The 14,864-nt window shown below is 42.4% G+C and overlaps 1 protein-coding gene across 5 annotated transcripts in view; it reads right to left on the reverse strand.

Moving 5' to 3' along the window:
• NEK11 (NIMA related kinase 11) overlaps positions 1-14,864 on the reverse strand; it is a 214,479-nt gene that overhangs the window by 33,871 nt on the left and 165,744 nt on the right. For 4 of the 5 annotated variants that reach the window (XM_006117584.5, XM_089776602.1, XM_006117582.5 and 1 more), the window contains one exon: positions 7,114-7,210. In XM_006117584.5, coding sequence (XP_006117646.3) covers positions 7,114-7,210 — 97 coding nt within the window. Of the gene's footprint in view, positions 1-3,504; positions 3,975-7,113; positions 7,211-14,864 lie in introns of those variants that run through there. The other variant, XM_025181916.3, reaches the window with a different exon arrangement.

Raw genomic sequence — 14,864 nt, forward strand, 5'->3', positions numbered from 1 at the left:
AGTATGTGTTTAAGTACATGAGCAGTCCCACTGAGAGTAATGTGCTTAAAATGAGCTTATGTTTCCCTGGTTTGTTGGCTCAGAGCCTAAATAATTAGGCAGAAAAAAAGTGTGTCTTTAAATCACGTTCAGGAGAGACACTGGGCTGGTCTACACAAACATTTAGTTCATGGTAAGGTGAGGTGGGAATTTACCACACATTAGCTGGTCATGTATTAACTGTCCAAATGGAACAAGAGACGGTGTTTTAATAGCTCATTAGTGCACTCTGATCTGGTCCTTTCTGACCTGGGACGAGGTCACAGTCCATTACCAAACTGTTAATAGATTCCTATCCCAGCTTGGTGTGAACGAATTGTTCATAAAGACAAGTCCTCTGTCTGTGTTCAGTTGAGAGAACGTGTATGAAAGTGACTCATAGGATTAAGATTACTGGGGAAAAAAGGGCATGTATACTTTAGAAGTTCCTGTTGTCATAATGCATAAGTTTCTGCTTAAAAATGAATACAAAGAACTAAACTCAGATACAAAGGGGCTAAAAGTACATCTGAGAGAAAATTTAGTGCTCATGAAAGCTGCTAGACTAACAGCATTGAAGAATGATGTCTCTCTTCAGATTAAAAATTGTTATAATTTGGACAACAGAAAGATATGTTTCCTCTCCAATTATTAGTGTCCATTCGATATCAATGTCAAAAGTGAGCATCTGTAAACACCAAACATGATGGTGATTTTTGCATATGGACACTTTTCAATTGGGGCCTATTGCTGTTCCCATTAGTGTCAATGATAAAACACCAATGACAGTAACATTCAGCCAATGACAAGCGTTTTTGAAAAATCCACCAAATGGTAGTTAAAAAGCCAAACCCAATAGACTCCTTACCCCCAATTCTTTGGCAACAAGCATAAATACGTTAGAGAACCTGTTCCTTAGTTGAGGCATAATCTGAGATGCTTATCTTGAAGTCTATATAGTGCACACTCAATTACCTCACTTGACCTTTCTTTCTGAATTTTTAAGAGAAATAACACCTTCAGTGCCAACATCACAAACACAAACAGCACATATACTTACAATTGCTGAATCCAAACCAATGGTGCTATTTGCTATGAGCAATCACAAGAATAGAACAAAAATATCACCAAATGCCTTTCTCTGAAGCATCTGAAAGACAATTTTACTTGCACTCAGCAGGTGATGACGAAGTCTTTTGCCTGATCATGGTATGCTGCTGTGTGCAAGACTTTGGGAGCTGAATAAGGGGCATTTACTGCTGTGCTGTAGGATCTTAATTTACTTAAAATTTGGGACATAAAAGCTCTCTCTTTTTACCCATATACACTTTATTGAATTCTCACTTGCACTTCCATTCAAGTGACTCATTGCATGTGTTCATGGATACCTTCGTAAAGGATCATGAAACATTCTGAATTTATAGTCCTATCTCCCTTTTAATGTTTTTATTCCTTTTGATATTTTCAGGAGCAAAAGAAAAAGATATACATTATCTTATGTATATATTCTGTTATTCTAAAATCACCCATATTTTATAAGGCTCAAATCCTGATCATGCAAGCAAAGCTTGAGAAAGAGAATCCTGCATATAATATTGGGAAGGCTTCAGAGGAACAAATCTTTGCTCTCTGGCAGAGGTGAGCTCCATATGTTATAACACTAAGGCTATGTCTACATTAGAAAGGTTTGGCAATGGAAGTGCTGTTGACAGGCAAATGTCAACAAAACTAAACATTTGTCAAACCTGTTTTTCTGTCACCCACTGTCGACATTTCATGGACACGTTATTACCTCTCCTGTCAACAGAAAGAGCAAAACAATGTGGATAAGCACCCCACAGTGCCTGACATCACTTTCAGTCTCTGCATGGTGGAATGTGCAATGTAGCACTATGCATTTTTGGAAAAATATCCCATCAGTCACCTCATTGCTTCCCAGCCCTCTGTGGGCTTCTGGCTTACTTTCATGTCACCTGGAATTGCTTTGAACTCCAGCATCCGCAATGAGAAATCATGGACCCCCCAACTCTCAATGTGTTTAGGGTATCGCACATTGCAGCAGAGCTACTTATGCAATTCATAGCAGAGGATGAAGATTCGGATGTGGATGACAATGTGAGTGACAGGAACAGAACTGAATTGGCATTGCATTGGGCTGTCACAGATCAGCTGTGCACAGTAGAGCATTGCTTTTGGGGTTAGAGAAATCAGCACTCAGTGGTGGGATCATATTGCCATGCAGGTGAGGGATGAAGATCAGCTGACTGTGAAGCCTTTGGTTCAGTTCATTCTGCATCTTGATAAGACACTTCAGCATCCCATTTTGGTCTTCCATGAGCTTTGACCAGATTCTTCTTCATCCTTTGTGATTTTTTTCTTAGTTTATGGAGTCAGTCTACTGAGGAACATGCCAGACTTCTCAAGGCTTGGTCTGGAAAAGTAACTACTAACAATGGAGTGACGGTACTTTTCGTGATAAAGATTGTAACATTTCGCTAACATGTAGGTCTCTCAACAAAACTTGCTACTTTTCTTGTTACCCTAAGGGCAATTCTAGAGGCAAACACAGATCTCTCCAGACTCTCTGACCATGGTGAGTTTTAAAGAGAGGACGGTTGGGCATGGGTCCCCAAGAAAGTACAGTCTCACCACCATGCATGACTGCTGTCCCCCACCCCGCTGCACTAGAACAACTTACCACCTCACATGGCAGCCATTTACTCATGCTCCACATACAAAATTGCTGTGAGTCCTCACAAACTTCAGGACTTGAGACCAACACCTTGCTGCCTGGCACATTGGTTGTCACCACATTGAGTGTAACCCCCTTGTCCAGTTCCTCCTCTTCATCAATAACTTCTGTCTCTGGGACAACTCCTATTTCTGACTCTGTACTATGGGGAAGTAGCTACACTGTCCTTGGGTGTAGATATGGGGTCTACACTCAGGATTGCATCTAGTTCTTTAAAAAAATGGCATGTTGGGGGTGCAGCATCAGACCTACTGTTTGCCTACTTTACCTTCTGGTATGCCCTCTGGAGTTCCTCTATCTTGGCAATACATTGCAGGGTGTTTCACTTATACCCCTTCTCACAGGACTCAAGAAATGTGATTGCACATGTCCCAGTTCACTCACAGCTGTGACTGCACCGGTTCTTCACCCCACACTGATAAACTCCAAAAGCTTTGGGGGAGGCTCAAAGCAGGAGAGTGTTTTGAGCAATAGCCAGCCCTGTTTTCCTGAGAAGACACCATGAGGACCACTACACAATAAGCCAGACACCAAGAAATGGACTTTAAAGTTCCCGAGGTTTGCAGGTGGGAGGGACACATCTGTTTAACCTATGTACGTGGCTGCAGAGCCACAGAATTCAAAACACTGGCCAGAGTGGCTAATTGGGCATTGTGGAAAACATGCTGGATGTCAATAAACTTGACCAAAAACCTACTGTAGTACACACTGCATGGCTGCTGACAATAAAGGAAGAGGAAGAGACAAAAGTCTCGTGTGGAGGTGGGAGCTTTTTGTCAGCAAAAAACTGGGTGTTTGTCATAACTTTTGTCATACCAAAGACAATACTTGTAGCCAATTCTATTACAAACTATCTAAAGATTTATTAACTAGGAAAAAGAAATAAGCGGGTCACTTACAAGTTTAAAGCAAGTAATCATATATAAACACAAATGAGTTCTAATTTTAATTTTCCCAAATTTTGATAATAAGCACATTCTCAGTGTCCTTTAGGGCTAACCCTGGCAAGCACTCGGGCTTGTTTGTTTGTGCTTAGTAATCCTTGTCCCTCGAAGTCCAAGCAACATAAAAGATACCATTCTTCCTTTATAGGACTTGCTGTTCCATTCCTTCTCCGCTCACCGCTCTGCCCCAGCCCATGCTTTGAGTTGCAAATTTGCTGTTGGGAGGAGTTCCCTTGCATGTCTCAATGCCAGATGAACTACTGCAGAACATCACAGGACAAAAGACTTTGCTGATTGCTTCCCCTTCACCCTTACACCCATTGACAATATCTTCACTGTGGAAAACAATAAAGGGGGTTCCAGCAGGACAGAAACAGTTAAACCATGGAGTGTAGTAAATGTCTGTGCCCAAGATGTTGGTACCAAGAGTAATAAATGGGAAAATGGGCCAAAGAGGTCAATACCAAAAGAGTTGGTACCCCACTACCAGTGTTGGGAGCTTGGGATCAGTACAAACTGCACCAAAGGCAGCTTGTGCCTCATGTTTAGACAGTACTGAAGCATGGGATTGGTATCTCTATGGGTATCAGAGGGTCTTAGGTCAGGCCTTGAGCTACCCTAATTTTAAAGCAGAAAGAGTAGGTGTTTTCCTCTTTCTTTTGCTAGGTGCCTAGGATGGAAAACTGAAACCTGAGCTCCTTAGAGGAACAGTGCTGTATCCTACTTCTTTTGGCTGCAGAAGAACAGTTGATAGCAGGAGCATCCAAGGAATGCTTCAGTGAGAAGCCCTGGATATTAGAACTAAAACCCAATAAAATTACTATCCTAACATACTGTACTATGAACAACAATGCTAGGGTTCCTTATACCAACAAACTCATTGCGATGAGCACAAGTGCAAGAGACAGTGACATGACTGTCCATTTTTTCGCTACCATGGCAATAAGAAGAGATTAAGGGCCCATTAGCTCTGCTCTGCCCTTTGAGTCCTTTGGAGGGGTGATGCAGAACCACTGAGAGTGTGGGTGTGACCTCAACACACACTGTTGTTCAAAAGATTTTAATCGTAACTACCAGGAGTGCATGTGCACAGTGAACTGAATCCATGCAGACAACACTCAGAGAAGGAAAATTAGTTTCCCTAAATACGGCAAGCTGCATTTGGGTATCTGAATTATTATATTCAAAAAACTCAGTAACTTCATACTACATTCCTGTAAGGACTGAGATGTTCTTTTAGCACCATCTTCTCATATCCTCTAATATGAACCCGCTACAAAAATCCCTGTACACTGATTTGGTTGAATCTGCTTAAATTAGCACCCTGATAAACAGCATGTCTATGTACTACCAGGGAATGGAGTCACAGCAAAATGTTGTAATGAATCCAAACAATGAATACTGGATATCTATTCGATTGACTGTCCCACTAGCTGCTGTCTGCAAGCCCATTCATATTATTTATAGATGTCAATTAATATTTGCTATGACACAGATTTTGCTGTTTGACAGTCTCTTGACTAAATTAGTTTCTTGTGTTAATATAATTTGTACTGCGTGTTGTTTAAAGCAATTCATAAAATAAAAGCATCACTTTCAGCACAATGTATTCTTATAAGCATCAGATAATGGGAGCAATCGTTAATTGGTATGCTTCTGGTTCCATCAAAATGTACCAGTTAGAAAGATTACACTGCACTTCCATGCTTATTGATCTTACTTTCTACGTCCCAAAGAGCACATTTAATCGACTAGGTTATCCTGATAGCAAAATATACACACTCTCTCTCTTTTATTGGAACCTCTCAACTGGAAAGCCCTGCAGTAAGGTTTGGAAAGTTGCAATTTTCTGAGTGACAATAAAGAACACAATTTTGGATTATACTAAACTTGTTCTAAACAGGAGGGCATTGCATGTTAGGGGATTTTAAGGGAGCATAGAACAGCTTGACGGTCTCCCTTCCGGCCAGACACACATCCCTCTTCACCCAACCTGCCTTGTACGCCCCTAAGAATAGTTCACATTACACATGGTCTGACTCAGCAGCTCATGGAAACTGACAATTATTGTTTGTTGGACAATGCACCTTTTTTTTAAAACAGCTTAGCAATACTCAGGCCCTAAAAGTTTGGACCATGTTCCAAAAGGCATCTGAAGATGTATAAAGATGTCTTTAATAGCACAGGTTTATCCTGTAACTCCATCTGCCCACAGGATAAAGTCTGTCAGGTGAGTATTTTGTCTAACCAACTCACCTCTGAACCACTGGGCAAACAAGATACAATGTCACTCTCAGAAATGCTCCCCTTGAAAGCGGTGCTGACAAGAATCAGATTGGCCAACACTGACTAACCTCAGAGCTATGGCCAATCCAAGAAGTGAAATGCTAGGGAGACAGTATATTTAGGACTGCTGTAAACTTGGATGGCCTCAGGTGGCTCAGATATTTGGTAGGTACTTCTCTGGGACCCATCTCAATTGTATGTTTTGGTGTAGCACAGTGTTTTATGTAGTGCATCAATGCTATCATGTTTGGTTCTTTTTCTGTAAAGGTTTCAAATAAATAACAACTATCACTAATAATTTGTATTTATAATTTGTGTTCTGGCAGCACCCAGAATTTGCCAGGTACTGTTCTCCTCTGGAAGAGCATACAATTTAAGATCAGCTGATATGTTGTAACACCGTACTTCAGTTCTGATAGAGCATCATAACTAATAGATCAGTATCTAGATAGAAGTACAGTAAATCTGAAATGGTTACTATAATAATACTCTGTATTTACTGTAACGGGCACAAACAGTGTTAACTTTATATAGATATTGAAGGGATGCTACAGGTCTCTGCTCTATTATGGAGGTGAAATAATTATTTATTACAGCTGAGATTTTCAATGGAGACTAATGGAGTTTCAATGGGATTTTGGTGCCAATCTTCCTTAGCCTTACTTAGGCTTAAAATCCTGGCCTACCACAATAATATCCCTATTTAACTGGTACAAGACCAGAAGAAAAAAATCCTTTGCAAGAATGAAGGAATAAAGGCCAAAGGGCACGTGAAAGAAAGAACATGACATGAACATGAACATCGGCTGCTGATTTATGGCGTTTGTGTTGAGACCATAAAAAAGGGATGTTGAGAACGCAGAAAACAATGAAGACAAAGTATGCTACTAGCAAGGCTGACAGTGCTTGTGCAGACTGCAGGGAAAATGTTCAGAAGCAATGGTTAACCCTTCCCTCACAACAAACGTTCCACTGCAATGAACATTTTGGGAGCCATTTCACAGTTGCTTTTCCAATCTCTCTTTCTTTTTTGTTTTGTTTTATTTTGTCTTGCTGTCATTCAAAACTGCCCGCTTCGTCTCTATATTGTTTTCACATAGATATGCTACTCACTCTCTCATGCGTTTCAGCTTGGTCTCAGCCATGGTGTTGTTGATTGCTCTCGATCCCTGGGGCACTGCTGGAGCCACACTGGTAACAGTCCCAGAACCTACAAATCAATGCACAGACATTCAACCTTATTCACCTTTATCTCATCAGTAGTGCTGCAGATTCAAGGCAATAGTCAAGGACAATTAGAAAATGGAAGATAATTCACCTTTGTCACATGGTGTTGCTGTATTAATTAAAGATTAATTAGATTATTAAATGCACATTGAGGCAACTCAGTTCAGCGGGATAAGCAGATTTACAGTTTACAATAATTGTCATTCAACCATTGTATTACATAACAAGGACGTGCACATGGGAAAAAGCTGGGACAGAGAAACTATTAAACAAAAATAAATTTATGCAGTATGATTGTTTTGTTCACTTTGCTTGTATTTTTTTTATAGGAACAATACCCTTGTTTTCACAGCTCAGTTCCTCCTTTGGCTTGATCACGTAGTAAGGTTTAAATGTTGTCCTTACAATGTCAGATTTCTGCTGTCCTGGGTGAAGGGATTTCTGCAGAATTCACCATTTACCTACTGCACTGGAGTGTTGTGAGCTCCGCAGTGAGTTTAGGAATAGCTAGCTGAAAGAGCCGTTGTCAGAATAAGACCAGCTACATCCCCTTTAGAAATGGCCAAGAGATAGCACACCTCCCCTGTGGGGCTGCTAGCGTGGCAGGCTGTTCAAACCTCCAAATAATGTCTCTTTCTTGCCGGGGTACATTAGAGGACCCATTTATTTCTCCCTCAGCCAAGAATGCGCAGAATGGTGGGGAGGAGGAAGGCTGCCTGGCTGCTCTGAAGAGATTGTTATGGCAGTAGGGGACATAATATCTTCTGGGGCATGAAGGAAGGGTGCAGGGCTGCAGCTCTTGGTTCACCTTTAATAAAACAACCATCATTCCCACTGACAGTGCTTGACCTGTTGAAAGGGTAGGACCATTGAATCACCCCTACTTAACCCAGACACCTCCCCTGTGGGACTGCTAGCGTGGCAGGCTGTTCAAATCTCCAAATAATGTCTCTTTCTTGCCGGGGTACATTAGAGGACCCATTTATTTCTCCCTCAGCCATGAATTGCCAGCCACACTTTGACCCTAGGTATGTTATGCCTTTTGAGCTTAGACCTGTACACTCTATATAATGGAGCATGACAATGAAGCAAATTTGTCCCATACAGTCAGAATTTGCTGTGGGGCTGCTATTGCTCCCCCCAAATCTGGAAAGAGGAAATTCTTAAGATAGCAAGATCCTGGGTTTCAAATGGTCTCTTAAGCCTTTTCTATACAAACAATTAGACCACAGCAAGCTGGGAGTGAATCTACACACGCCAGTCTGTTGTGGTCTAACTATTCATGGGCACCCTGCCAATGCATATTATTGTGTTTTGATCTAGGACTTGGGGATTACAGTGGATGAAAAGCTGGATATGAGTCAACAGTGTGCCCTTGTAGCCAAGAAGGCTAATGACGTATTAGGGTACATTAGGAGAAGCATTTCCAGCAGATCTAGAGTAATTATTCCCCTTTATTCGGCACTGGTGAGGCTACATCTGGGCTGTGTCTAGACTGGCCAGTTTTTCTGGAAAATCAGCCGCGTTTCCGGAAAAACTTGCCAGCTGTCTATACTAGCCGCTTGAATTTCCGCAAAAGCACTGACTTCCTACTGTAAGAAATCAGTGCTTCTTGCGGAAATACTATGCTGCTCCCGTTCAGGCAAAAGTCCTTTTGCGCAATAGTTTTGCGCAAAAGGGCCAGTGTGGACAGCTCAGATTTGTTTTCTGCAAAAAAGCCCCAATTGCGAAAATGGCAATTGGAGCTTTTTTCCGGAAAAGCGCGTCTAGATTGGCACGGACACTTTTCCGCAAAAAGTGCTTTTGCGGAAAAGCGTCCGTGCCAATCTAGACGCTCTTTTCCGAAAATGCTTTTAACGGAAAACTTTTCCCTTAAAAGCATTTGCAGAAAATCATGCCAGTCTAGACATAGCCCTGGAGTATTACGTCCTGTTCTAGGCCCCCGACTACAGAAAGAATGTGGACGCATTGGTGAGGGTCCAGCAGAAGGCAACCAAAATGATTAGGGGGCTGGAGTACATGACCTACAAGGAGAGACTGAGAGATTTGGACTTATTTAGTCTGCAGAAAAGAAGAGTGAGGGGGGATTTGATAGCAGCCTTCAACTTCCTGAAAGGAAGTTTCAGAGATGAAGGAGAGAGGCTGTTCTCGGTTGTGACAGATGGGGCAGAACAAGGAGCAATGGTCTCAAGTTACAGTGGGAGAGGTCTAGGTTGGATATTAAGAAAAACTATTTCACTAGGAGGGTAGTGAAGCACTGGAATGAGTTACCTAGGGAGGTGGTGAAATCTCCATCCCTAGAGATTTTTAAATCCCGGCTTGGCAAAGTCCTGGCTGGGATGATTTAGTTGGGGTTGTTCCTGCTTTGGACAGGGGACTGGTCTTGATGACCTCCTGAGGTCTCTTCCAGCCCTAGGATTCTATGATCTAGTTCTTTCTGACACTTGTCTAGATCAAAGTGCATTAATGGACTGTTAATCTGCAGGATGCACATGAATGGTTAGACTATGGTGGGCTAAAGTTGCACCCCAGCATGCCATCAATTAAATGTTAGTGTGGACAAGTCCTCAGATTTTGAAGGGAGAAGAAAATGGCAGTCAAAGGAGTAATATTAATATTTCTTTATGTTCCGTGAAGCTGAGAAGATTTATATAACTATTATGCAATGGCAACCAAAATAATGGGGGTAATCAAATAATTACACAACACTTCTGCTTTAACATCCAGTCCTCCTTTGCTTAAACTTTAGTTCCAGTCCTGCCAATAGGGTGGCTTTCAGGGCTGCAGGGTGTGTGTGTGCGGAGGGGCTAGTCTGGCACATTCCAGTTGAAACTGAGGGCTGGCTGCCCCATTCTTGCCTCTTCAACCCAAGGTCTCGCTCCTTCTGGGAGCATGGAGATATGCCCCCCTTTACCTAGGGGGCTGACAGACTTGCCATTAATAATTAGTGCTTTACCAATGAATGATGGGATGATGAGCATTCACACGATTGTCTTGGTCCTCACAGTTTTTGAGATATCGGCCACTAAAATCATATTGTTATTAAAGTGAGGGGGAATAAAACAAGTAGACACAGCCAGATACGTTTCATACATGAGTTACATGTCACAAGCCTCCAGATTTACAAAATGTCAGCTACTCTTACTGAAAGAAAGCTAAGACAATCACTGAAATACAAACTATCAAAGGCCATTTATCATATAGATGAGGGTGCATTTAGTAGCCTAAGCTACTAGTTTGGTACCTAAATAGTACTGTGTAACCAAGGTTTTATCTTTGTGCCTATAGTTAAGTTGGTGAGTATGACTTGTTCGGTTCTTGTCAACAATTAATATGCACTGCAGCTGCTAAAAATATAATTTTATGTAAAGGCTCGATTGCAGGGCAAAACTATGTAAACGCTCATCTACTAATTTGGTCAAGCAGGACGCAAGTACTCTGCATATGTCTGAGTAGGAAAGGAAAGCTGATCTGAATAAATTAAAGTTGTGAATGTAAAGTATATTCAATACACTGGATTAAACCTTGTGTGGACATTCACATTAAGAATTAAAGTGACCTTAAATCAGTTTAGTGTCATTCAATGCCAAATTGAATGAAACGAAACTGAATTAAAGTTACTTTAATTGTGAATGAGAGTGTCCTCATGAGGGATTAATGCAATTAAACTAATCTACTTTTAATTCACAGGGTTAGTTAATGTAGATTAACATCCCTAAATGTCCCTGTGTACAAAGGCCTCTTATCATTCAATCTCTTGAACTAAGGGCTTGTCTAAACTTAAAAGGCTGCATTGGGCAGCTGTGATGCTGTAGCACTTCAGCAGAAAGGCTTCCAATGCCTTTTCCAATGGGAGGGCTTTGCCCATTAGTGTAGTTAATCCACCTCCTCAACAAGTGGTAAATTATACGGATGGGAAAAGCCCTCCTATCCACATAGTGCTTTCTGCACCAGGAGCTTAGGACAATATAACTGAGACACTGAGGAGTTTAGTTATACTGTCATGAGCTGCTAGCACAGAGCAAATGGTCAGTACTTTGCAGGTGCCAAACAAAATGATGCTGATGAATTGATAGGTGACTCTCTTTGCTCTCACACATTGAGGCTGATAGTCTTGCCAGGCCTCTGGGGAAGGCACAGGGTGGGGGTGTGGATCCACACTCTCAGAATGGGAGGGCTCAGGCAGAAGGAGTGGAGCTGTGGCTAGCTTCCCCTAGAAAGCCCTCAGAACTTCCTGGAGTGTACTATGTCTACTCCAGCCAGCTTGGAGTGCTGCCCAGAGTGTGCCACGCGGGAATCTGGAAGCAATTTAAAGGGCCCAGGGATCCAGCTGCACCCCTGCTGCAGTAGCAGTGGCCAGGAGCCCTAGGCTCTTTCGAATCACCAGGCCCTGGGGCAGTTGCTCTCTCTGCCCCATCCCCCATCCTTGGGCCTGCTCTCAGTCTGTATTGTACTGATGCCCTAAAAACTATGTCCTGACCACCTTTGACTTAAAAAGAAGATGCGAATGGCATTTTTCTTAAGACAAAGTAGAATTAAGCCTGACATCCTGCTAAATTCTAGCTAATAGTAATATTGCAGGATAGATCACTGTGGTAAGAAGCTAGTATAGTCTCCTTATAGTAGTGCCGTTGCATATTTATTGCTCAAATACTTTTGCTACTTCTGCTCCACCATTTAATTATTAATGACATCCTTCTTGACTTTCTGGGAACTCAAGCTAAATAAACCATTCTTACTTTGCCTTTTCTTCACAATGGCAAGTGGCCAAACAAAATTTGGTCTCAAAACACAAACTAATATCTTTCCCTCCATTAAACATTATCTTATGGGTATTGTAGAGCTGATGCAAAGGCATTAGGCTGGAGTATCCTGGGAAGTGGCTGTTATAATAAAATATGGGGTTTCAGTTAAGGTTTTAGCACTGCTAGCACATCCTTACAGTCCTTTCCAAGGGTGCTTGGTAACCCTGGCCGCAAAGAAGGTACCCGTATATACTCGAGTATAAGTCGACCCGAATATAAGCCGAGGCACCTAATTTTACCCCAAAAAACTGGGGAAAAGTATTGACCCGAGTATAAGCCTAGGGTAGGAAATGAGGCAGCCTAGGGCAGGAAATGAGTCGGGGCGAAAGCTGCTCCGGTGCCCCTGGTCTGCTGGAGACCGTCTCCAGCAGACCAGGGGCACCGGGCGGGTTCCCGCGCTTCTGAGGCTTTGCCAGAGCAAAGCCTCAGAGGCGCGGGACCCCCCGCGGCTGCGGCTTCAGTCCGGGAGCCTGTGGTCTGCTGGGGACGGTCCCCAGCAGACCACAGGCTCCCAGATTGAAGTGGCAGCAGCGGAGGTTCCCCGCGCCTCTGAGGCTTTGCTCTGGCAAAGCCTCAGAGGCGCGGGGAAGCGCCGCTGCTTCCGCTTCAATCTGGGTGCCTGTGGTCTGCTGGGGACCGTCCCCAGCAGACCACAGGCTCCCGGACTGAAGCCGCAGCCGCGGGGGGAGGGGGTCCCGCGCCTCTGCGGCTTTGCCCGCCTCAGTTCTCGAGATGCTGACTCGAGTATAAGCCGAGGGGGCATTTTTCAGCACAAAAACTGTGCTGAAAAACTCGGCTTATACTCGAGTATATACGGTATTTATTTTAGCAGAAGTGGTTTTTCTATAAGCTGTCACTTGATTAATACAATATTTTGCACCTAGTTCAAAGCAGTTTATCCATAACTCCTGAGGGCATTCTGCAAGAAAATATTAAAAATTCTTCAACAGAAAAAATGCTGTGCACAATATTTTAAAATTGTGTAATTTTTAGCTGTGACATTAATGTGGAGGTTCCAGCATGACATTGGGGAGCACAGGTCACTGGCTGCATATAGGTACGAGATCACTGTGTGGCTATCCCCGGGATGTGACTTAGTCCTGAGGCAGTAGCCAAACCTGACACAGTGCAAGAACCAGCCAGCACCAGAAAAACACAAGAGTCCTTCCCCTCTGTGCCAGGTATGGGAGGAAAGGCTCAACTAGGCAGGATCCAAGTGTGGGGGGTCAGTGTGGAGAGATCCAGGTGTGGGTTGAGAGGGTTCTGTGTGGGGAAATCTGGGTGAGTGGGCTCAATGGGAGATACAGGTGCAGGGAGGATCTGGATGCACAGGGGCTCATTGGAATAGCAGCACACTAAGGGGAGGGATTGGAACAAGATGGGGCAGGGGTGGAGAGGGCATGGGAAGAGGTGGGATGGAGGTGGAGTAGGAGCAGGAAGGGGCAGGGCTAAGGTTTTGGGAGAAGAGATGGAATAGGGGCAGGACCCAGGGTCAAGTACCCCCTTGGCATATTGGAAAATTGGTACCTGTGAACACAGACCAGAGAAGTTTACACAGGGATTCCTACATCCAGCCCAATAATCTGTGATTGAGTCTAGAGCATATCGTGTAGAAAGACAGCCAAGCTTAACAACTCATGTCTTTCAGTAAGTTGTCCCACTGGCTAATTACTCTCACTGAAAAATTTGCATCTTATTTTCAGTTAGAATTTTTCTAGCTTCAACTTACAGCCACTAATCTTATCATACTCTTATCTGCTAGATTGAAGAGCTCTTCAATATCAAATATCTTTGCCCTATGCAGCTATTAATACAAAGTGATCAAATTACCTCTAGCCTTCCTCCTTCTATAAAATAAACAGATTGAATCCCTTAAATCTTTCATTTCCAAATGTTAATTCATTCTTATGGCTTTCTTTTCAGACCTATCCAATTCTGTAGCTTTTTTTGTTTTTGTTTTTGTTTTTTTGTTTTTTGTTTTAAACAGCATGGACAGAGATTCCATCTCTGTCCTCTTGGACCCAAAGCATACTCTGTATGCAGCTGTACAGGTAATCCAGAATGAATACTGGAATATAGCTGAATTGTTAGTATGTTCATGCTCAGTGAAAACCCTTTAAGTGAAATCCTGATCCCAGTGAAGTCAGACTTTAAGGGGTCAGAATTACATTCTTTGAAACTAAAAACTGAATTTTTACACCAAAAGAACTATTCACAGCCACTAAGATACTGGAAAACAAATTGCATGCTTAATGTATCATCAGCAACATTGCCTCCATTGACTTGAGAAGGCATATACTAGTTAGAGCTCCTCTAAGAACTATGTGAAACTGCACATTTTTGCTTCACGATGGTTTCAAAAAGGAAAAGTCCTGGAGATTCTGACCAGTACAAAATCTGCATCAGCTCCCAGTATTTCTGTACCGTTCATAGAAATTGAGAATAGCTCTTTAATTTCACATGGGTCTTGTTAATTTAATGAAATTCATGCCAAATCTGTAAATGAATGCTATGTGCAAGTTACTCTGTGACCATGTGAACTGGGCATTCTTCTATGCGAAAGTCATACAGCATCTGGAGCCACATTCAAAAGAACAGAATTCATAGAATAAAAATGGTGGCGAAAAATGTAGAGGCCAGGGATCCTACATCTAATTATTATGTTAGTGACACACACTAAAAGATAAAAGTATTTACTCTGGTATGAATACTTCCCAGCATATTTCTGGACACTCTTTACAAGTATTATACTTTGCATCTAGTCAGAGTATCAGAGATCTTACGGAAGTAAATATTGATTTTTTGCATCCCATTTTCTCACATCAGTGAAAT

This window comes from Pelodiscus sinensis, chromosome 2 (genome assembly GCF_052426305.1).
Source record: "Pelodiscus sinensis isolate ZL-2025 chromosome 2, ASM5242630v1, whole genome shotgun sequence".
NCBI classification, from domain to species: Eukaryota; Metazoa; Chordata; order Testudines; family Trionychidae; genus Pelodiscus; species Pelodiscus sinensis.